The 23,132-nt window shown below is 41.9% G+C and overlaps 1 protein-coding gene across 2 annotated transcripts in view; it reads right to left on the bottom strand.

Moving 5' to 3' along the window:
* SLIT2 (slit guidance ligand 2) overlaps positions 1–19,654 on the bottom strand; it is a 373,985-nt gene extending 354,331 nt beyond the window's left edge. For both annotated transcript variants that reach the window (XM_049630375.1, XM_049630377.1), the window contains exons 1-4: positions 18,847–19,654; positions 16,011–16,082; positions 14,770–14,841; positions 2,783–2,854 (exon numbers count right to left, since the gene is read on the bottom strand). In XM_049630375.1, coding sequence (XP_049486332.1) covers positions 2,783–2,854; positions 14,770–14,841; positions 16,011–16,082; positions 18,847–19,025 — 395 coding nt within the window. In that variant the 5' untranslated portion in view covers positions 19,026–19,654. The remainder of the gene's footprint in view (positions 1–2,782; positions 2,855–14,769; positions 14,842–16,010; positions 16,083–18,846) is intronic.
* Between the last annotated feature and the right edge of the window lie 3,478 nt (positions 19,655–23,132).

Genomic DNA, 23,132 nt, shown 5'->3' with positions numbered 1-23,132 from the left:
AATGAGTGTTTTAAAGGAGATTTTTGTCTGTCGATCTGGGCACATTTTTCCATCTGTTGGAACATTTGTTTCGGGTGAACTACTAGGCACCTGTATCACATGAAGAAACTCTGAGCTTGAATCCTTCCCTCTTGGAAATTACACTGGTCAGGCAGTCAGACTCACAAGCTTTTGGTTCTTTATTTATTAAAGATATTTAATGCTGGTTGTTTACTCCAATTAATGATTACCATCATAAAAAAAAAAGTGGTCACATGTAGCTTATAACTTACCCTCTCAAGAGAAATACCATTGGTAACAATTCACTATATCGAATTCAGGTGGGACAAATAGTACCTTCATTCAAAGGAAGATTCCCGGTGTGAGGGTGAAGAAAAAAATTACACCACTGTTTCTACGTGTATTTAGTGTTTATGTCAGTTGGTAAATCCCAACGAATGTTAAGCATTATGCCATCAATCTCTAATTTCAGGAACATCAAAGCATTCAAGCCCCTCTTGCAACTAATCCTAAGAAATAAAGTTTTTTTTTCAACATTTTTTTATTTATTTTTTGGGACAGAGAGAGACAGAGCATGAACGGGGGAGGGGCAGAGAGAGAGGGAGACACAGAATCGGAAACAGGCTCCAGGCTCCGAGCCATCAGCCCAGAGCCTGACGCGGGGCTCGAACTCACGGACCGCGAGATCGTGACCTGGCTGAAGTCGGACGCTTAACCGACTGCGCCACCCAGGTGCCCCAAGAAATAAAGTTTTATCTTCCCAAACTCCCCAGAAGAAATCATTTGAGCCGAACAGGTACTCACAACTCTGAGCTGTATTTTCTAGCTGTCCATTTCTCATATTTTTACATGCTTTTAATTAACTAAAAAAAAAATACTGCCTCAGAGTTTTATGGGTTCTGTTTCTTTAATTTTACTTCTTCAGGATTTCAGGTCTCTTTTCACACAGCAGCTTCCTAAAGTCATAAAGTCATAACAAAATATAAGAGAAAAATCCATTGGTCCACTATGTGATATTGTCTAAGAGGGAAAACTGTTCCACGGAATAGAATTTACTAATAGAAGATTCTGCACTGGATTAAACTACCTGAAGCCTCCTAAGAAAAGTAAACCAAGTACTTGTAGACTAAAATTCAAACATTCTTGTTTCTCTGAGGTAGTGTTGAAGTTAATTTTCCCCTCTTTCGCTTAATATTTTAAATCGTAGATGACAGTCATTCATTTAAATTATATTTTCACAGCTACATAGAAAATGGAAAATTTCCTAGACTGGTGTGAATTGCTTTTGCATGGGCACTGTTAGCAAAGTGGTGGTTTCATATCCCTCATCGTATACCAGAAGTCCATTCTCCAGTCTCCTCCGTCACCAAAGCTTAACGCAGAAAGCAGAATCACAACTAAAACCCTCTCTGTGGCCCTTCTTAGAAACTAAGCACAAATATTTCTACATCAGTATCAACTTAGCATCTTTACAATGTTCAATATTCTATCTCCTTGGTCAAACTAGTCCGTAAAGAATTATTTAAAAGTCTATTTTCAAGTTTCTTTGACTTTTTTTTTCCTTTTTTTAATTTACTTAAATGGAGCTAATTAGCTGGCAGGGAACCCAAGGAAAAGGAGAAATCCTGCCAGGCGACTTTGGCTGTCCTCAGAGGACCAGTACCAGGGAAGTGAGACTCTAGAGGGGAGATGCAGTGTGTTCGTTTGGCTGCACATCTGCCCACTGAGCCAGCTCTCTCTGTAGTGAGCTAAGGCACCAGGAGGACTGAACAGAGACCGTGGCCACAGTGCAGGGAGGGCTCGAGGGCAGTGTTGCTAGACTTCCTACTGGTAGAATTGATAACAACACTATTGAACTCATAGGCTACGACAAAGCAAGTTCGAAAAAAAAGGAATCCGCTCACTTCCCCCACAAACAGGAACCTACGGGACGTCCCCTACCATCCAGGTGGAAGGCGTGCCGAGGAATTTCTTCTATATATCCCCAATTTCTTTCATGACATCCATGAACATCAATAATCATCGTTATTTGTTTTTCCAACAATTTGTTGCTTATCTCCCATCTGCACAAAATCACTCATATGGCTGAAAGTCTAATTTTAAAAGCTTTCAAAAATGTGTTTTCACTATTACTTATTAGGTCAGTGTACAAGCATTCCAAGGAGGAAAACCTGATTCTGCCTAAAACTCACATTATGTTCTTTCCAAAGGAGCACTTCCGTTAACAGTCTATGACATATTTGTGAGGAAACGTTTACGGTCATTCCTATTGCAGAGTTTGGAATTCTGGCCTTAAAAGGAACATTTAAGAGGAAATTTACAGCCCTCTTTAAATACCTTATAATAATATTTCCAGACTAATAAACACGACTCCAGCACAGAAACAATGTCGAGAAAGCTGACATTAAGAACCCTAACTTTATAAGAAAACACTGCCAACTTCCTCTTCAGAGGAAGTATAGTGGCAAATTTTCCCTTCAGAACTTAATCAAAAGTTTCCATAAAAAAGTAAGGTAAATCTCCTCCTCATCACATAACCAAAAAGGAATAATACAATTACAGTGACACATACATGAACCACTAAATGCTAACCAAATAGAACAACAGGAACCACTGGGAAACCAATCATAAACTTCCATAAGAAGAAAAAACAAGCAAGCTTTTAATCCATTAATCTATCAGTGAATAGATTCCAGGAAAGCACAAGGAAACAGATCCAAAATACATTTATTAAAATACAAGGTACTACCCAAAGCAACAATAACTATTTCTGTCTACTTACAGCCTGTAGAGCTTCGAAGTCCCAAGAAACAGCAACTCAGGAAACAGCTGAAGGTGATTTCTGTTCAAACGCCTTTTGAGAAAAACAAAAACAAAGCGTATGTTACATAGAAAATACCCAACAATGAGTCTGTGATTTGGTAGTGTCGTGCCTCATCCTGTATTTCAGGAAAGGAAGAAATGACATTCAAAAGAATTCAAGCATTGCAAATCAAAAGTTGGTTACACCTTTTGTTACCTGACTCTTTAAAGCAATTTTCCATTATGCTTACTCAGATGATTACCGGCACCTAAACCCTAACCTCACATCCTGTGCAACATCAGTCATCCAGAATATACACAGCGAGAAAGGATTTCTTGCCTAGGACTCTGCTGTCTAGGTTAGGTGAGTGCGAGATACAATGCAAACACCACAGTAAATGGTGCCCTAAGATAATTCATGCACTGTCCCAGATGACCTAAATTTTTAGCCAAGGCATTGTGGGGAAATGGAAATTTCAATTTTGTTAGCATTTTGTTTAGCTGTGGGGGAAAAAAAAAAGTGTGAGGAAATGTCAGCATGATTTGTCCCTATGGGCGAAAGCAGAAGAAAACGGCCAAGTCCAAACCTAAATCCACAGTTCTTGACCCTTAACTGAAAATAAGGCTGAAACAGAATAGGAGTGGCTAAAAATGTTTAGATCGTGCTTTTTTACATGTTTACCTGATATGAATGTAACTTTAGAGTTTAGAAAAAAATTTGACTGCAACTCTAACTCAATTAAGCCCTGATGCTGTGTAACTAAGTTCTTCTGGACTGTGCACACTTCCTGAAGGCTAGGTAGATCCTGATGCTGATGTACTAGGATCTCAATCCCATTCATCTCACATGGACACGTTAATGTTTCAGTAAAAATAAATGTTCACATCTCTGCTTTTCCCAAATTTATTTTTAAAATTGTTTTTAAATGTTTATTTATTTTTGAGAGAAGGAGAGACAGAGCATGAGCAGAGGAGGCAGCAGAGAGAGAGGGAGACACACAATCCGAAGCAGGCTCCAAGCTCTGAGCTGTCAGCACAGGGCCTGATGCGGGGCTCGAACTCACAAACCGTGAGGTCATGACCGGAGCCGAAGTCGGACACTCAACTGACTGAGCCACCCAGGCACTCCTGCTTTTCCCAAATTTAAATTACATGATAAGCTGATGCAAAATGTACATTTAAATGATTTACAAGTTGCAAAAAAAAAAGATTTATAAATTTCTATTGCCCTACAGGAGAGTAAGGAGGTCCAGAAAACTAACGACACTTTGAAGAAACTTGAGTATTAAATATAAATGTCCAAAGGACAGGAAAAGAAAGCATGCCAATCTTGACTTATTTTTGAGACAGAGAGAGACAGAGCATGAGCAGGGGAGGGGCAGAGAGAGAGGGAGACACAGAATCTGAAACAGGCTCCAGGCTCTGAGCTATCAGCACAGAGCCCGACGCGGGGCTTGAACTCACCAACTGTGAGATCATGACCTGAGCTGAAGTCGGACGCTTAACCGACTGAGCCACCCAGGCGCCCCAATCTTGACATATTTAAATGGCCATCTGGTAGCAGCAAAATTATATTTAATCTCCAGAGGGCAGAACTGGCACTAGTGAATACATTTCTTAAGAGAGTATATTATAAGGAAGACCTTTCTAAGAATTAGTGAATTTCCAAGAATTAGAAGAAATGGAATGATCTGCCTTGAGAAACTCAACTTCTGATTCCACTTTTATCCAAGCATAGGCAGTGTGTATTTTTTTTTTTTCCTGCAAAGGACATAATCAAAAGAACTCCCGCATTAGGTGAAAAATTGTACCAGCTGAACTTCAGAACTTCTTCAAACTCCAAAATGCCATGAGGTAATGATAAAGACTGTAACTTTTGTTACATAAACTCACATTATGAAGAAGTTGATTATCTACAGAAACATTCTAGGCACTTAATAAAACGCACACTTATAAAAAAGTATGCCAAGACGATTAGGGGGAAAATGGTAAAATTAGTGGTGAAAGGGTGGAATTTCTTTCCACTTACGCTAATTTTTATAAATAAAGCATATAACAAGGTTAAATTTAAAGTGAAACCAAAAGCTTTTACTTATTTATTTTTGTCTGCTGGGAATGGAGAAAGGAAGGAGTATTTCTGAGGGAGGATGACTTCCAGAGTCTACTATTATACAATTTTCATAAAATAAAACTTAACTATGACCTTGTTATATTTTTCTCTCAAGAAACAGACAACAAATATTCACAATAGTGGCAATTAGAATTTTTCTAGGGAAGCAACCGCTCTTGGAAAGACTCCCATTATTCAAGGAGACAATCTCCATTTCTAAAATGGCAGAGATGGGCTATGGCAATCTCATCCAAACCACTGGACTAATAAACATCCTCCAGGATTCACCGGCCATAACCAGTATGCTCCTTCAAGCCTCCGGTCCCTGCAAAGCTCCAGCTGTTTGGAGAGCTTTCCCTATTCTGAGGGTACTTTCTTACAACTTCTGTGAAGCTTCCCTGATTCCCCTACAGAGAGGTAGTTCCTCCCTTGTCTGTGTCCCCATACCCTCATGGCATTTAATAAATAAGAGTCCTTGACGTTGTATTTCATCACATACCGGTCTGTTTCCCAGTAGGCTGTAAGCTCTTCGAGTACAAAGACCACATCTTTGTATTCTTTCCCTTCCTCTTTGGCACTCAGTGGGTTTTTAGGAAATGCTAAATGAGAACACACTTGTCTTTTTGCATTTTGATATACTCCAGCAACGCTCTAGCATATGCATTTTATATTCGGCCAACTATTCCCCTGGGATGCTTCCTGAGGATCCTGTCTTAGTTTTTATGCCACTTTCCAACTAACCAAAGCCCCACCACCAACCTTGCTTTCATGTGCCCTATAAAGCAATTACGTCCTTCCCCTCCCATCAACCTCTCTCCCACTGCCATACTCAACATCATCTAGAAGTTAGAAGGAATTTGATATGTTTAAATAAAATCAGATATTGTGAGAAAGAAGATATTTCAGATTGGGTGCAGGCAGTGCTTTTTTTTTTTTTTTTTTAATGTTTATTTATTTTGAGACATAGAGAGAGAGCCAGAACCAGAGAGAGAGAGAGAAGGGCAGAGAAAGAGAGAGAGAATCCCAAGCAGGATCGGAAATGTCAGCATTGATTCCACAATGCAGGGTGTGATCTCATCAATTTTGAGACAATGACCTGAGCTGAAATCACATCAGGCACTTAACTAACTGAGCCATCCAGGCACTCAAAGTAGTGTCTTTTTCTTTTTCTTAATTATTACTTTCATATTCCCAGCCATTCCTAATTCACTCCAAAAGCGATAGCTAACATAAGCATAACTAAGCTTACTACATGATGATCACTGTTCTGAGAGGTTTACATGAATTATCTCCTTCATTTTTCAGAACAACCCCAACAGTAGATACTATGGTTACTGTTGTTCTGGAGAAGGGTACACAGCTCATAGAAAGTGGAGCTAAAACCTGAATTCAGGTAGGGTGATGCCAGAACCTATCATCTGAAACATTTCTCTCAAAGAGACGCAGTCTAAATATTTCTAAACATTAATTAAAAATAATGTAATACTGAAATTTCACTTCTCATCAATCTTTCCTTGGGAAAAACATAGCTTTATAGAGCCCATTTCTTTAATATCTATGAATGAAACAACTGAAAATAAAACATCATTAAAACAAAACAAAACATGGGGCGTCTGGGTGGCTTAGTCGGTTGGGCGTCCGACTTTGGCTCAGGTCATGATCTCATGGTCCGTGAGTTCGAGCCCCGCGTCGGGCTCTGTGCTGACAGCTCAGAGCCTGGAGCCTGTTTCAGATTCTGTGTCTCCCTCTCTATCTGCTCCTCCCCAGTTCATGCTCTGTCTCTCTCTGTCTCAAAAATAAATTAAAAAAAAGTTTAAAAAAAATTTAAAAATAAAATAAAATATTCCAGTATTAAAAAAAAAAAAAAACGAAACAAAAAAAACTCTATACTCAGCTCACTGAATTAAAGATCTGTTCAAAATGCCTAAGGTTGAGAGAAAAATGAAAATATGTATAGTTTTCTCTGAATCCAGGTAGTTCATCATCTTTTCATGAAAATTACTGTGAATGGTCTTAATATTGTCTAAATCAACCATATGCATAAGACAAGGTAATATAGTAGAAAGGCAGATAATAAATGATGTGATAACATGCATAGAAAAACAGTATTATGCTTTTTCCCTCTAAAAGAATATCATGGGGCACCTGGGTGGCTCAGTCAGTTAAGCATCCAACTCTTGCTTTCGGCTCAAGTCACGATCTCGCAGTTTGTCAGTTCGACCCCCACGTCAGGTTCTGTGCTGACAGTGCAGATTCTGCTTGGGATTCTCTCTCTCTCCCTCTCTCTCTGCCCTGCCCCCATTTGTGCTGTCTCTGTCTCTGTCAAAATAAACAAATAAACTTAAAAAAAAAAAACATAAAAGACTACCAGTACACTTTTTGTTCCTGTTCTTTCTTGAATCAGTGCTAAGAATGAATGGAAATACAAACATTAAAATAAAAGGTGAAACTCTTTCAAAATACTCAATTAAAGGAAAAACTTGAAAGTGGGGATTTCCTGTAAAACGACCAGAAATTAACCCTTTAAAAGGATTTTTTTAAATCCAGAATTACTTTAAAGGCCATTAAGGTGCACAACAATTTCTAAACAGGGCTGGAGTAGAACACAGAATACTTCTTAGCAGCTTGAAAAGGATACTGCCATAATGCTGATGCTAATGCAAATGAGTTAAAGAAGCTAAAATCTGATGGTCCCAGAACAGGAAAACAACATGTAGTGAATGAAATGTATCTCACAGGAGGATTTATGGGAGCCAGCATAAATTGGCTCCATTAAGCAGACCAGGTGGTCAATTACCTATTGTTCAGAACAAGGACAATTGTGTTGAAGATTCATTATACCCAGCTCCTGTGCTACCAGCTAGATAGAATCTGCCCACAGGATCTCTGGGCTGATTGAGATTCTCGGGATGGTAATGCATGATTCCAGAAAGGTGTGCAAAGTGCGTCTCAAAGACACTTTTCCTTAGGGCAAAGATGAGAGGGATCCCAGTAACTGCTTCCTCTGTGTTACTGCTAGTTTTGAGCGTGACCTTCAGTGGGGTGAATGATCTTTCTGTATCACACAAAACACCACTGGTCTCTGAAATGCTTATTCTTAACAACCTCAATTTGAAGGGCAGCCTGAGCACTATTGACAAGCACTGCTTCAAATTATGATCTGTCAACTGTTTCTATGTCTTGTCCATTGGTAAAAGTGACAGCCTCTTATTTTTTCAACTTTTACCAGTGAATATTTGCAACCTCCATCCCAATTCAAAGTGTAAAATGAAAAGAATTTTACCAAAGCCAATGGAAAATATATGTCTCGTATCTACCGGCTGTTGTAAATATAAGGTACTTTAGCAATGTGCTTGGTCTAGAACAAGCATTCTATAAATGCTGCCTTAACAAGCTTATCATGTATAATCTCCTGTTTTTCGTACAAAAATGTCTTCTTTTCAGGTAAATTTCTACTCATTCTTAAAATGTTTTTATTCTAATGCTTTCTTTTCAGGTAAATTTCTACTTATTCTTAAAATGTTTTTATTCTAACTTTTTTTAAGGCAAAGATTTTAACATTTGTGTATTACTTCGATGGATAAATCAAACTTATGAGTAAAAATGTTGCTTCCACTTCATTCCCCGTACTTCTTGGCATTTCTTTATATATCCAGAGCAATGAGAAATACTCTGAAACAAAACTTGAAGGTATTTTTATACATTCTTTCCATCTCTTCTATTGCCATATGCCATAATAAGAAAACCAGAATAAAACCGGTAATAAAATGTGAATGTACAAAAGTCAAATTTATTATGTATACATTTTATTAGCTCAATAAAATAATGCCTAAACTGAGCTTTTGAAAAACAGGAGAAATGTTGAAAATCATGATAAGAGTTCCTTAAATACTAACCATGTGACAAGCGTTTTGTGAAACTATGTGTGCATTATTTTATTTAGACCATGTACTGCCAGCATGCAAGACAATAATTATCTCTGTTCCAAAGACGAGGAAACTGAGGTTTTGAAAGATGAAGCAATCTGATCAATATCTCCCAGTGGAACTCAAACCAAAGGTTTCCCAGTTTTGCACAATAAGAGGATAACAGACAAATGAGAGTTACCCAAGGCGTGACTATTGCTAATTGAAAGGAAGAGTTTTCTGGTGTCACTCTTATCTAACGTTTCTGATTTTAAAAGGGGGTATAAGAGTTTGTGTCTGTTTAGAAAGCATAAACGACAGTACAACCAATGAATGTTTGCTGCATTCTATAGAACAGGCAACAGAAAACAAAACTACAAAGTGCCTACGCAGAGGGGAGTCTGTTCTTTGCACCCTGCGCTCACTGCCAGAAGCTCGAAGAGCAGCACACACGTGAGGAGCTCCAGAGCTACCCACCTGCATCCAAAGTGGATGAACACGGCAGACGACAGTCAAACATTTTTTTGTAAATGTTCTCTTAAAGTAATATTCCCATTACGTCAGTACCAAATCACCCCTGTTGTTACCAAACTGTCATTCTGAAAGCATTTTCCCCAATATTCCCTCCAGTCCCGCAGATATAAATTGCTCTGAAAAAAAAGGTAAGTGCAGTCTTTATGAAAGTCCACGCGGAAAAGTCTCTAATTGCATGCAAAGTTGTGAAATTCCATCTAGCGGGCATAATTCAAGCAGAAAGGGATCCAACAGGAATGAAAGACAGAATTCAATGTAAAATATCTGACATTCACTGCTTCCGCAAATACATTGTAACAGTGCAAACTAAACTACTCATTTCAGGGAGGTATAAAGGACACAGCATCCAGCAAACACTGTCACAAAGGATGAGCCCAAAACAGATGTGGGAAAAATAAACAGCCTTGCTGCTTCAGAATGTATAAAACGGTCCACAAAGAGCAAACAGGCCTTCTCACCACCCTTCAACTTCAAGGCCCATAAAAAATGTTGCATGAGAAACCCTTTTGGATGCATTCAATGTTCCGCTAAACTTTCAATAGTTTAGCACATGCATTAAAGCCTCACGTGATCAGTCAGTATACATAAATGAAAATAGTCCAATATCGCTTATAAACAAGTGGGAATAATTCACATTGAACAGATATCACAGATAAAGTGATACACACTTGATCATCGATAGCATTTTTATCTCATGCAGGGCATATACTCAACCTCTGTTAGCAAGTTTGACATGTTCTTTGAAGACACACTTTATTTCCTAGGAAAATAACTGCCTTGATTTTAAAGTTGGTAGTATAAAGAAGCCAGAGAACAATTCTTTTGAGATGAGCTTGCATTCTTTTCCAAGGCAATTAGAACTGTTGGTTTGCCCTACTTTAAGAAAAGCACTATGTTATGTGTTGCCTGTAAATTTGTAGGATTAGTCAGAAGAGGGATTCTCCACATTCTTGATGAACGGGGGATAAGTGGTGCTTCCTTCAGACCTGTTCCACAACATATTCTCTACTTGAACTCATGTGTAGAGACCTACAACAGAAATCCTAGAGCACCATAATTCCTCAGCCTCACACTGGCTGTCATGTGCTTAGGAATGGGGTGTGCACGTGGGAGAACTAATTCAGCACCACCTTAAATAAAATATTAATGTGTCCTTTAGATATTCTCTCTTGAGAGTGCAGTGTTTGGTCAAATTTAGGTTCCATTGTAAAGGGATTTAGACTTGTCTAAATTAAAATGAGTATCTTCTTTATATTGGCTGTATAGAAACTTGAAAATGTCTACGGGTACAGGTTTATTTTCCAGTATTCCCTGCATGGTTTCGTTATAATACTTCAGGACTCATTTTTTAAGCAAAAACAAAACAAAACAAAAAACAAACAAAACAAAAAAAAACAGCATATCAAATTACAAAGTTAGTAGGAAAAATATAATTTCCAATCCAATGATAGTAAAACTTGGAGAGTTTAAAGCAATACTTGTTTTAAATGAACACATTCACATGTTACTAGTATGAAAAGAAAAACAGTCCAAAACCTTGCCTTTATCATTCCTGCAATTTCCTTATTGCAAGGGTACAAGATGATTGTAAGTTAATGCAAAGCCTAATACTCCAAGATTTTCTATTGGTTTTCATTAACATAATCTAGGAATATCAGGCTTTTATTTTGCATATAAGCATTTCATTGCATTTAGGACTTCATGTCCTAACATTTTTTTGACAACCCAAACAATATCAAAACTTTCTCATACTCTTGCTTTCCCATTAGGAAGGAACCTGTAAATGCATAAATTTTGACTAGTGGAAACTGAAGTGGCCTGGGTCTCCTTAAAAGGTCATAAAATAGAACTTTAATGACTGCACTATAATCCCATAAACTAGAAGTGAACAACAGAATTTTACACCAGCCCACAAAAGTTTGGGGCCCCAATATGATTTTTTTTGACCCTCAAAGGCCTGATGCACCAGCGAAGAATCACTTTGAATCAACAATTTTGCATGGAGACTATCGCAGATATGCACAGGTATCTTCTGGGAATCATAAAAATGTGTATGTCATACATGTTCCGATTCTTGTAGCTTATTTGTAGTTTGCTTTGCATTAATTAGTTTCCATTGAATTAACTAGTCACTTAACTACATTAGATTTTGGTCGAACACCTCAGCTAAACAAACAGGAGACCTCCTAATACAATCTACATGAGGCACATTTCTCACGGTTTCCTTCCATTCCCAGATAACAAGAACTACTGGCAACACAGAACATGGAAATCTGCCACTACACATGTGAGGTCTGAAAGTATGGGAGGAAACTGTCAAGACAGGAAGTAACGTGTGGTCATGGTGTGTAACCATGATTAAAACATACTCCTTTTATAGTGATTCATAACCACATTCTGATGATGATCATATTATCTGATGTTATTTTCCATACAACAGAAAGGAGGGAGGGAGGGCGTGTGGAAGGAGGAAGGTTTTTAATATCCATTTATTTCTTGACTTTTGACTGATATAACCTTGTATTTATTGATTCTTTGAAGTGCAAAACAACCTTTCTTTTTGTAGCTATAATGCTTGGATTCACAAATGATGACTTTCTCTATGCTAAAATCAAATTCACCCTAATAACATGACTGTTTCTTACAGATTAAGAGTTGTATTTCTAGAAGGGCACAGATCTTATCTCCTGTTTTCAGATTTGTCTTCTTTCTCTAGATCAAGTTAAAACTCTACCAACATAAAACAAAAAGGAAAAACTTGTAATTTTTAAATGTTCACAAGATAGCCTTTTGGAATTGTTTTAATTTTATCATTCTAAAATGAAAAAAGTTTAGAACCATATATGGCACACAAATAAAATTAACATTTTTATTTTTTGTTCTTCACACAAAAAAATGAAAATTAAGCTACTGTGAATACTATATGAATGGCATTTATAACATAAACCTGCATTTATAACTTTTTCTTCCTTAGAATTTGAATGGAAAAATTCACATCTATATTGCTAAAAACAATATAAGTTCACACAACATATAATTAGTTAAAAGTTAATTCATTGATGTACTTCCAGTTTCTTACAATGTTTCTTGAAACTTCATAGGGGAAAAAAGGCAGTTTTTGAGATGTTGTCACCACCTACTAAAATAAGAATATATCCCATCGGCCATAGTAACTTGTTTATGGACCCCTCTGGTTAGCTTTTTTTATTTGTATTTTTTAAATAATATACTGAACAAAATCTATAATAGTTTATTTCATGATAACTTGAATGCATTCTTCGGCAAAATCGCCTTGCCATTTAACGTATTTAAAAAAATAAATATTTGAAAAGTGTATCCACAATGTTCCTAAGAAATGGTTTTGAATTCCAGAGTCCCAAGGAGATGAATTGGCTGTCAGATAGCAATGTGCTTCCATCAGAAGGACTTGGCAGTTGTAAACAAAAGGAATTTTCTCAGCTTTTCCTCACAAATATGAAATATTTGCTCTCCGCCAACAGCTGGGGTGATTTAAAGAAGTCCTGCATATATATTAGTTTCATTCAAAATTACAAATCTTCCTCCCACTCTGAAACATCTGACTGCATCTTAGTGGAATACAAAATTGTTCTGAGATGAAGTGACATTCTCAGGGGAAGTAAAAGCGAAAAACTAGTACCTACTTACAACTCTAAACAAATTTCAGATCATAAGGCAACTGGTTAATAATTTCTAGAAAAAAGTGAATTTGTTCAAGTGATATTCGAAGTGGCTTGAAAAACAACGAAAAGGTTTGGTTTGTTCTAGCATTTCTGAAGATATTTAGAACGACAATATAACCTAACTGAGACTGCGTGAAAAGTCATCGAAATTCCTTCAACTGGATGCTGGTTAAGGATCAAAATATATGTTTCTGTATGATAGTTAAAAATTATTCATGAAAAAAGTGTTAACACTTGAATTATAATTTAAAATTCTCTATTCATCTCACCAAATATTTAAATTACATTGATACTTTTTAAATGGATGAATTAAAAATACCTTTACAAGATACTCACTAGGAATTAACTATTCACAAAGCCCACGAAGGAGATCAAAGAATACTTTCAGAGTATCTTTATATACCAAGAGATAGGTTATGAACTTATGAACTTCGTAATGAACTTAACTAAATGTTTACCTCGTTTTTATTTCTCTCTGAAAACTAGCTCAAAGTAGTGATTTTAAATTTATTTTAGTTATATTCCCTATTTTGGAATATATATCATGGACAAAATATTACAATAAGATAGACATCCCAGGGTTTAATTTTACTTGCGGTGATAAAAATGATGCCTATATATTTACAAATATCTTGGAAATTGACAAGCCATTTTTGTCTACTTAAAATCACACAGAATTAACTTCTGCCCTTGGGCCCAGTGAATCTGAATAAGTGCTATGCCTAAAATTAACTTTATATTTCATTATTTTAAATAAAATTTTTATTTTTACCTAAAGTGCCTATTAAAGCAGGCATGGAAATTGTTGCTATGTTTAATAGAGCTGTTACATGCCCTTAAAATGCAAACTTACTAAACTTGAGTTATCAAAACATATGTGACATGGAATTCATACCTCAAATTATATAGTGTGTAATTTATCTTAATTATTTCAGACAGATATTTCGTACTCTGTAGATATAAATTAATAACGGCCCTCAAGTAGTATATATCAATGCATAAGATTTTGTGTCTGAAAATATAAAATATATTTTAAACTCTGAAGTCCACATGGCCTTCTTGGGGGGAAAAAAATCTTAAAATAAACATGCTTTGATACTATAATTCTTGCTTCCATTTCTCCTAATCTTTACATTCTTTTTCCAGGAGAAATATTTAAAAAGCTACTATAAAATAATGAAAAGAAGTTGTGAATAGCTATTACTAACAATGTTCACCATAAGTGATAAGTATCAAAAAGCAAATTTGCACCACTGAGAATCTAAAACATGTTCTCAAGTGTCACCGGTGACACACAAAGCAACAGCATGAAAATTAAAATAACAGCTAGCAAAACTTTTCTTTTCCATAACATATTATAAATGCAAATCAAATAACCACCTTTCTTCCTATAAAAGCAAATAAAACAAACTAGATGGACAACAAGGAAAACATGTACCTCTCTAAGTACCAAAGCAATGGTTATTCAAGGAAATCAATGTCTCAGGAAAGAAGTCTGTTTTTTTTTTTTTAATCTTTATTAAAAGTTAGTACTATTTATGCAAAATCCCACAATTTGCAATTGTAAATTAGCCTGAAAACCACTTATTCGACCTTGTATTTCTGTAAAACTTTCAAAGATTAAGACACAAAGTTGAAGACATGGCCCTTGAAATTCAAGGATTTTTTTAAAAAAATACAGTTATGTCGTCATAACTTTGGAATTAAAAATACTTACAGTCTCTCCAGTTCTTTAAGATCCTGGAATGCTCCTCTTTCAATGGTGCTAATCTTATTCTCCATAAGCTGACTGAAATGCAAAGTATAACAGGGTCTTAATGTTACCACTCCCCATCTAATAAGCAAGTTTCAGTTCAGCCACTGAGACACTCATAACCTCCTTCCCTTTATAAAATTAAACAATGCTCTGGTTTGAGATTTCATATGAAATTTAAGGATGGTATATCTGAGAGAAATCACAGAGGGCCGAGGGCATCCACAGCACAAAACTTTCACAGAAAATACTAACATACTAGTAAAAGTTACTAGTCAAAACTGTGAAACTCCAACTGGAGTTTACCCTGAAGAGCAACCCATGACACGGCAGTTTTGATGGCTGTTTTTGGTAAACTGATTTTGGAGTGAGCTCTTCACTGAAAGAATCCATATACAGTATGTCACCATACGCATACTTTAATTCACTTATGGATATACACTGGAAATCGGATGATTTCATAATAGCCAAAATGTGTCTTTTAAAAGATAAACACTCAACACAATGATCAAACGTATATGTTCATTGCAATGTATATATTTACAAATCTGTGGGTAAAAACAGTTTTACATTACACTGAATCTCACATGATGGCTCCCTCACAATATATTTAACCCACTAATTAAAGAAGTAATCATAACGCAACTATATTATAAAAACTACAAGAGATGTGAAATACAACAATTCAAAATATGACCAGCAATATTTTTATAAACACTTCCCATCAAAAACTGTGAAGAGTTGGATTGCTTGATTTTAATGTTAGGAATCATATCTCAGTGCTGTTTGCTAAAAAAAGGTCTTCTATATTAGTAATAATAAAATGCAGACCCACTTAAATTCTTTCTAGTTAATCTCAAATCCTAAAAGTGTATCAAATGTCTCACATTACTTATTCATATTGTGGAAGCAATTATTCTACACTTTTATATGCATGAGGCACTTAGGGTATGGTATAGCAAACATTTGAGGTCATTTCTATAATATTGTTTCAATGGCAAGCATCCAACCTTAAAATAAAAGCCTACATTTTCATTAAAAGCTATAATACATTGATAAACAAAAAAAGAAAGGAAACCAAGACCTTTTAAAATTTTATGTTTCTGTCATTGGGACAGTTTTTCAAAGTGAGACCAGTAACAATACAAAATATACAGCCTCAAGAACAAAAGAAAATGTTTCAAAATACAGAACAACATACTTACAGAACTCTTAAGTGTCTAAGACCAGCAAAATCTGTCTTGGTAATCCGTGTGATGTTATTTCCATTCAAATCCCTAAGAGAAAACAAGAAAATGAAAGTTCCACTTTATTTCTATCAAGATCTAGTTAAAGAAAAAATAAAAAGTAAATAAAACTTTAAGATGAAAGATCAGTTCCAATTACTAAAGTAAGTTACAAAGTAAATGAAAGAATGGAGTAGTAACCTTTGAAAGTTTTTTTTTTTTTTCCTAATGATTCTTAACAAGTTTACAAAGTCCATGCTTACTGGCATCTGACAAGAACATGAAGTGATTATGTTATCACGAAAAGTCCTCTTTTGTGTGTGAATGGAAGTGCTTTCAATTTTTGGTTTTATAAGGATGTGTCTATTAATTTCACAGGTATTCTGCTATTTGACTATTATTGTTAGGCACGCCCCCCAAAAGTTCCCTTCAGGCGCTTAAGTGGAACACTTTTCTAATACTACTCAGAAAGAAATTTCTAAAATTCAGAACCCTGTCCTTAGGTGGCATGGTGGCTAAACTTCCTAAGGCAAAGGAAAAAAACGTTAGAGTGCCATCAAAAGAACTCCACTTCAAAGACTTGCATTTAGAGGCATTTACCTTCCAACAATTCTATGTTTGTAGGAAAACTAAACTCTTCATTTGCAGCTCAGGGAACCCCGCTGAGACTGTAAAGTGAAAACTACTGGCGGGGGCAATAATGGAAATAGATTCAGGCCCTCACATTTTTGTTCGGATTTCAGCACCACGTTTCCTTCCAGTCACCACCCCCTTTTCTGGCATCTTAGGTCAAGATCTAAACTTGCCCTGGTTCTAATCATTTCAAGTAAAACCAGGCTTTGCTGCGGTTTGCATGTTGTCCTTCACGGAAGTAAGTTTTCTCTTACCTCTGACTTGAAAACATCGTGTTTGAAATTTGCATTTAAAGCGCTTATTTTGTCAATGGTAGAGTCCTATAAGCCAGCACTGAGCAAACTGTTTTCTGAAAACTTTACTGACCCCTCTCCGCCCCCCCCCCCCCCCCCCCCCCCCCCCCGCCCCAAGGACCTGAAACTCAAATTACTATTTTGTTCTAAGTGCACTCCCTTTTTGTTGAGTAAGACATGTTAATGTCTCAACTTTAAACTGTTCTGGATAGCATGCAGTGACAAGCGCTAACACAGAATTCTGCAGGGCTCTCTCCCCAACCCAACGCTCCATGCCGAGCAAAGTAGCACCAAGTTGTTCCTACAACTGTTGGGGTCTTTTACGGGCTATTTGACGGAACATGAATCCTTACCCCCCCCCCCCCCAACCGCCATCCCAGACAAATGTGGTAGATCACATTTTGACAAGACACCCTCGGTCGGGCCCCAACTAGCCCAGCGCTTCGGGCCTGGGAAGGAGGGAGAAGTGGGGGGCAGGCCAGTGAGGCTGGGGGTGGGGGAGCCATTTGCAGAGGAAGAAAGGGCTCAATTCCGGCCTTTAAGCTGAGGGCGAGGCAAATGAGTTAGATAAGAAGAGCGACTCGACGCGCGGCGGGCGGCGCGGGTCCCAGCGGGTCCCCCGCGCGGCCCGCAACCCTCACAGCTCCGGGGGCGCAGAAGCCGCGGCAGCAGAGTCCGGCGCGCTGGCCCCCGCCGCCCTCGCGCCGCGCACCCGGGCCCACGCGCAACGGCGAGGGGAGAGCGCCCAGGGCGCTCGGGCAGCGCGGGGCGGCGGCCTCGGCGTTCACAAAGGGAATGGCCTCCATGCTCCGCTTCCCTGAACTCGGGAAGTGCCCCACCAGGAGCGCGTGGGCCGTCAACACCGGGTCTGAGATACTTCTTCATTAGAGATTCGCAGAGACAGGGAGGCGGGGATGTCTGAGGGCAGCAGAGCGCGAAGAAGGGAAGGAAGGAGAACTGCGGCCACGTGAATGGGCGCAGAAACTGCCAGAAAGGTGCACGGGGGTGATCCGGGGCTCAGCGGGAAGGGCCGGAGGGGGCAACGGAGGGCTGCGGGGTCGCCGTAGCAGTCAGCACCCTGCTCGGCCGGTTCGGGTTGGAGAGCCAGCCCTAACTTCGCCTAGACGTTGGGAAACGGTCCTCCTCTTCAGTCACCCACTGGGACAGGTCTCCTGGGGCCCGCCGCCGCCGCCTCCTCGCTGGGGACGTGGGGGGCGGGGGAAAGAGTCGCGGGGGCGGCGTGCGGCGGCCGAGAGAGCCGCCTCGGTCCTGGGGCATCCTTCCCTCTGAGGCCTGCAGAAGAGCGCCCCCGGGGCGGACCCAGCCGCCCCACGACCCCTTCTCCCCACCCCTCCGTCCCCAGGAGGGAGACACTGAGCCGCGGAGCGGAGGTTTCTCCCCTCTGAGTCCTTCCGCCAACCGCCCCCCGCACCCCCCTCCCGCGCCGCCCCGCGGCGACAAACGCTGGGATTCGGTCCTGAAACCACCCCGCCAGTGTTGGCCACCGCAAGGTGACTCCGTTTACAGAGTCTGAGGAACAAAGTCGCGTCTCCTTCGCCCCGGGCATCCTCCACTACTTGTCCCCACGTTAGCGGCTCCCCAAGCCCGAGAGAAGTCGCCTGCTCAGGGATGGAACTGGCTGGACGAAAGCGGGAGGAAAGGACCAAGCGCAACTGCCAGCCGGCCCGCCCCTCCTAGGGCAGCGGCCCCTCCCTGAGTAGCGCCCTCCTGTCCTTCGCCCTCCCAGGGAGTTCAAGCCCAGGATGAGCGTGCAGGAGAGCTACCCAGGCACAGGTCCCTGTGCGGCTTGATCCCTCCAGTCTCGATGAAGGGGATGCGCGACCCAGTGTGTGTGTGGCGGGGGCGGGGGGTGAAGATCCCGTACTCACAGTCTCTCGGTGTTTCGGGGGATATTCCTGGGCACGCTACGCAGCGCCAGCCCGTGACAGTCCACCGTGCTGCCCGAGCAGGAGCACTGCGCCGGGCACGCCTGCGGCGCCACCTCGTTCAGAATCGCCAGCACTAACCCCAGCGACAGGGATAGCGTTTGCCAGCCGACGCCGCGCATCTTCCCCCGCCGCCTCCTCGCTCGCCGGCGCCGGGGGTTCCTCCTTAGCTCCTTGTTCCGCGCGAATCGCGCTGTGTCTGAGGCCCAGTCTCTGGCGCAGGGCTAGGAACCCAGAGTGTCCGGGTAAATGTACACAAAATAATTTGGAAGTAACAGTAATAATATTCAAGGCAGTAGAGATGGCACAGGTACGCGCCTCCCACTTCCCCTCCAACCTCCTCCAGCAGGGCAGGCGCTCCTCGGGTCCTGAAGGCGCAACTTTAGGTCCTGACAATCAATCGGCCAGGCCAAGGCTATAAAGAGACCCCAAAGCTGCGGGGAGAAGGTCACACGTCGTCTGTCTCTCAACGATCAACTTGGCGGTAAAAGAGCTGGGGCTCCTAAAGGCCGTAAAGATGCAGGGGCCGGATGCGCGGAAAAGGGAGTGCTCCGATTCCACGGAGGAGTCTTCAAATCCGATTCCAGTGGAGAGGCTATGAGACAGAAGAGGGGTGCTCAATAGAAATGGTGGCCTCGATCAAAGTGGGTTCTCCGAAGCTAGAAGGCGCAAGAGCCCCGTGGGCCGGGAGCGGAGCGCGCCGGACGACTGGGCATGGCGCGCGGGGGCGCACGGGGCGGGGGCGCAGCCTGGGGGTCGCGGGGCGGCGCTGCGTGCCTCCCGCGCGGTTCACTCGAGCGGCCTCCCTACAGCCTGCGGCTCTTCCGCAGCCGGGACACGTCCTCGCCGTTTCCCGACAGCCGAGGGCGGTTTGCAAACACACATGCACTTAGCCGAAGGATATCTCGGCAATCCCGCCTCCCTCCTGGCGTCCTTGGCGACGCTCCGCACCGGGGCCTTCCCCGAGGTCACGCAGAAAAAGACAAAAGGGCAATGGGGCCGCCGCAGCCGGCAGAAATATCCACTAGTCACCACCCCGACAGAGGAAATCCAAGAGGCCAAGTTGAGGACCAGGGCTCCTCCGAGGATTGGGTCGGGGCTGGCTGGCAGGCAGGCCGGAAGGTGTGCAAAGGCCAAGGTGGAGGTGTTCGCGTCTTGGGTCCTGCCGGAAAGAACTGGGGGATGACGAGGTGGCAGTTGGCCGGTGGGATCGGCTACCCCGAAGAGAGCCCAGAAGGCAGCTGAATGGCAGTCCCGTGCGCGCGCGTGTGTCGGCCCCTGGCGTGCAGCTCCGCAGCAGACACCTGATGGCAAAGGTGGACGAAACAAGAGCAGACTCCCGGGCAGGCGCAGCCCCTTGGCCGCCCCCCGACAGCCGCCCGCAAGTGGGCCCTCCTCCTCGTCAAAGTGCAGGAACTTTTCCCAGGCTTTGAATCCCGTCCCCCACGGCCACAGTGGGAGTCTTCCCGCCGACGTCGCGCCGCCGCCCGGATCCCGGTGCTGCACCTGACTCGGCGGCCGCAGTCCCGAGCAGCCAGTCTCCTTCCAGCCCCTTCCCCTCTCCTGGCTGCTATCCGCGCCTCCTTCTCCAGAGAGGGAAGTGGCGGAGAGGGAAAGCGGCGACAGGCAGCGGGGGCTCGGGGGCTCTGCTGGCTCCCGAGCTCCTGGCAAGTGTCTAAACAATAGGACGGACGCAGCAGCCCTAGTCTCGCTCGGCTGCGGGAAGGTGGGTTGTTGTTGTAACTGGAGTTGTTCGCTCGGGCTGCCTGGCGCTGAGCGCAGCCGAACAAAAACCCGCCCGGCGCCTCTGGAGCCGGCTTCGGGCCCCCGGACGCTCCCCTTTCTCTTCAGCACTCCCGCGGTGCCCGGAAAGCTCGGCAGCTCCCGCCTGCGCCCGGGAGCCACGGCGCTCCCATCACTCGCCGCTGCCGCCGCCGCCGCCTTCTTTAACCACCGTCTGCGGCAGCTACCGCCGCCACCGCCGCCGCCGCCAGCCTCCGCCGTCCGCGCGCTCCCCAAATAAATAACCCCAAGTCAGAAGTTAAGCCGGCGCCGGCCTTATATACCCAGCGGAGCCCCCACCCCTCGGCCCCGCCCCGCGCCGCCCGGCACCGCCCACTGGCTGCGCGCGGGGCGCCCGCACCTCGCCGGGGAGAGGTGAGGCCCCGGCTGCCAGCGCCAGGCGGAGGCGGCGACGGGCGGCGCGTTCCCGCGCGCCCTGGCTCGCGCCTTCGCTCCCACGCCCCGACAAAGTTTGCCGGAGGAAGGAGGTTTCCAGGCCCTTGCCCCCGGCTGCAGGCCCCAGAGGTGCCCCAGGCTCTGAGCTGGTCTTTCGCAGCGGAGGAATGGGGAGAGGGCGGCTTTGAACGCGACTCATAAATAAATAGCGCTGCCAATGCCTTTGCTGCAGCTTTTGCCACGCGATCCTAAGGGGCTGTTCAGTGTGTTTGCAGCGCAGCAAGACAGAGACAGAGAGATTGTGATTTAAAATTAAAAAAAAAAAAAAATCTACCGAAATAGATCTGCCCGCGCTCACAGACACACACATGTGTATTTTTGGGAGCTTAAAAGTTCAGAGTTTTTGCAAGTTTTCCAGCCTTCTCGCCAGCCTTCCCATCTCTGAGCCACCCCCTTCCGTTTAACCCTTTCTTTATAGTCACACACTTCACACCAGTCTCGGTTGACGTCTTAGATTTACAGTATGCTCACAAAACCCTAAGGGCTTGAATGTATCCGTGTGATTTTACTCTCTTAGGAGGGTAAAATAAATCCCTAGCAACGCACATTGTAACCAGAAGGTTTCCTTTATTTAGGGGAAAATCTGGATTTTTTTCCCCCCACTGTGAAAGAGAATTTCCTTCTTTCTTCTTGTCTCTTTAGTGTGATGTGTGTCTGGCAACTGCTACCACTCTCCTGCTCCCCACTCCTCTTCCAGCAAAAACCAATGTCATTATTGGGTTGAAATAGTAACTAAGAGTCAACTCCTTTGCTTGAATGTAAAGCACCTCACTTCCCATATCACCTTACAAGGCATTCACAGGAACTAGTGCAAGCTCTCAGTCTAATGCAGGTCTCATAGAGTGATAATTGTTTGTGTCATTATCTGTCATCCCCTTGAAAGCAAGGGAATCTAATTCATTTTTGTATTTCCAGCATCTAACAATATGCCAAACACATAGTGGGTGCTCTGAAAATTGACCCATTTTTTTTTAAACATAAGAACGTACTCAATCTGAAATTTCACCAATATCCCTATTAACTTTTTTCCTACTTAAGTTTTCCCAAATGTCTTTAATAAGGCTATCTCTACCTTTTCATTTTGTCTGCTCTGGAAATCTTAAAGCTATTCTGAGGACGTTTTCAAAGACAGGGGACCCATTAGATAACCAAATTGGAACTCATTTTAATGCCATAGATTTATGTTGCTCTGTTCTTTTAAAGACTTGAAAACATTGAACATTTATTAACTCATTTGTCCTTCTAGATTGTAGCCTCAAGGTCTGTTATGTAACTTCTTTAAGAAGTTGAGACTGGAAGGCATAGTCACATTTTCTTGTAAGAAAATTATAATGACTTAAATTATATATTATATTATAAATTAACTCATAATGAGTTAAGTAATAAGTGCCTATGAATGACCAATGATTCTTCCACCATCGTACCCCAACCCCAGTGAATTTTCTCTAGTCTGTACTAGCAAATTATATGTTGAAATATGTTTACTACCACACTAATTCATTCAGTATCCTAACTCTGATACCTTGTCAGCAATAAGAGGAGAGTACTTATGTTCAACTTTATCCACCACGTAGAATCATAGTTCTGTATTTTAATTACAAAAACATATCTTGCACTGCAATATTTGCAAATAATGCTGTTTATAATGTTGCACCAATGAAAGTCATAAACATGAGTTCAAGTTTGATTCTTTGTCTGGCTCGCTTTCCATTCTGTGTAAAACCGAGAAAAGAACTGAAAATAACATTTGTAGCAACACGCCTATTGGAACAGGTTTTAAAATTTGATGAAAATTTAAATAAGAAGATATGTCCAGGGGCGCCTGGCTGGCTCAGTTGGTTAAGCGTCCGACTTCGGCTCAGGTGGTGATCTCATGGTTTGTGAGTTGTAGCCCTGCATAGGGCTCTGTGCTGACAGCTCAGAGCCTGAAGCCTGTTTTGGAGTCTGTGTCTCCCTCTCTTTCTGCCCCTCCCCTGCTCATTCTCTGTGTT

The sequence above is a fragment of the Panthera uncia genome, chromosome B1 (assembly GCF_023721935.1).
Source record: "Panthera uncia isolate 11264 chromosome B1, Puncia_PCG_1.0, whole genome shotgun sequence".
Classification (NCBI taxonomy): domain Eukaryota; kingdom Metazoa; phylum Chordata; class Mammalia; order Carnivora; family Felidae; genus Panthera; species Panthera uncia.
This window is presented reverse-complemented; position numbering and strand designations above follow the sequence as displayed.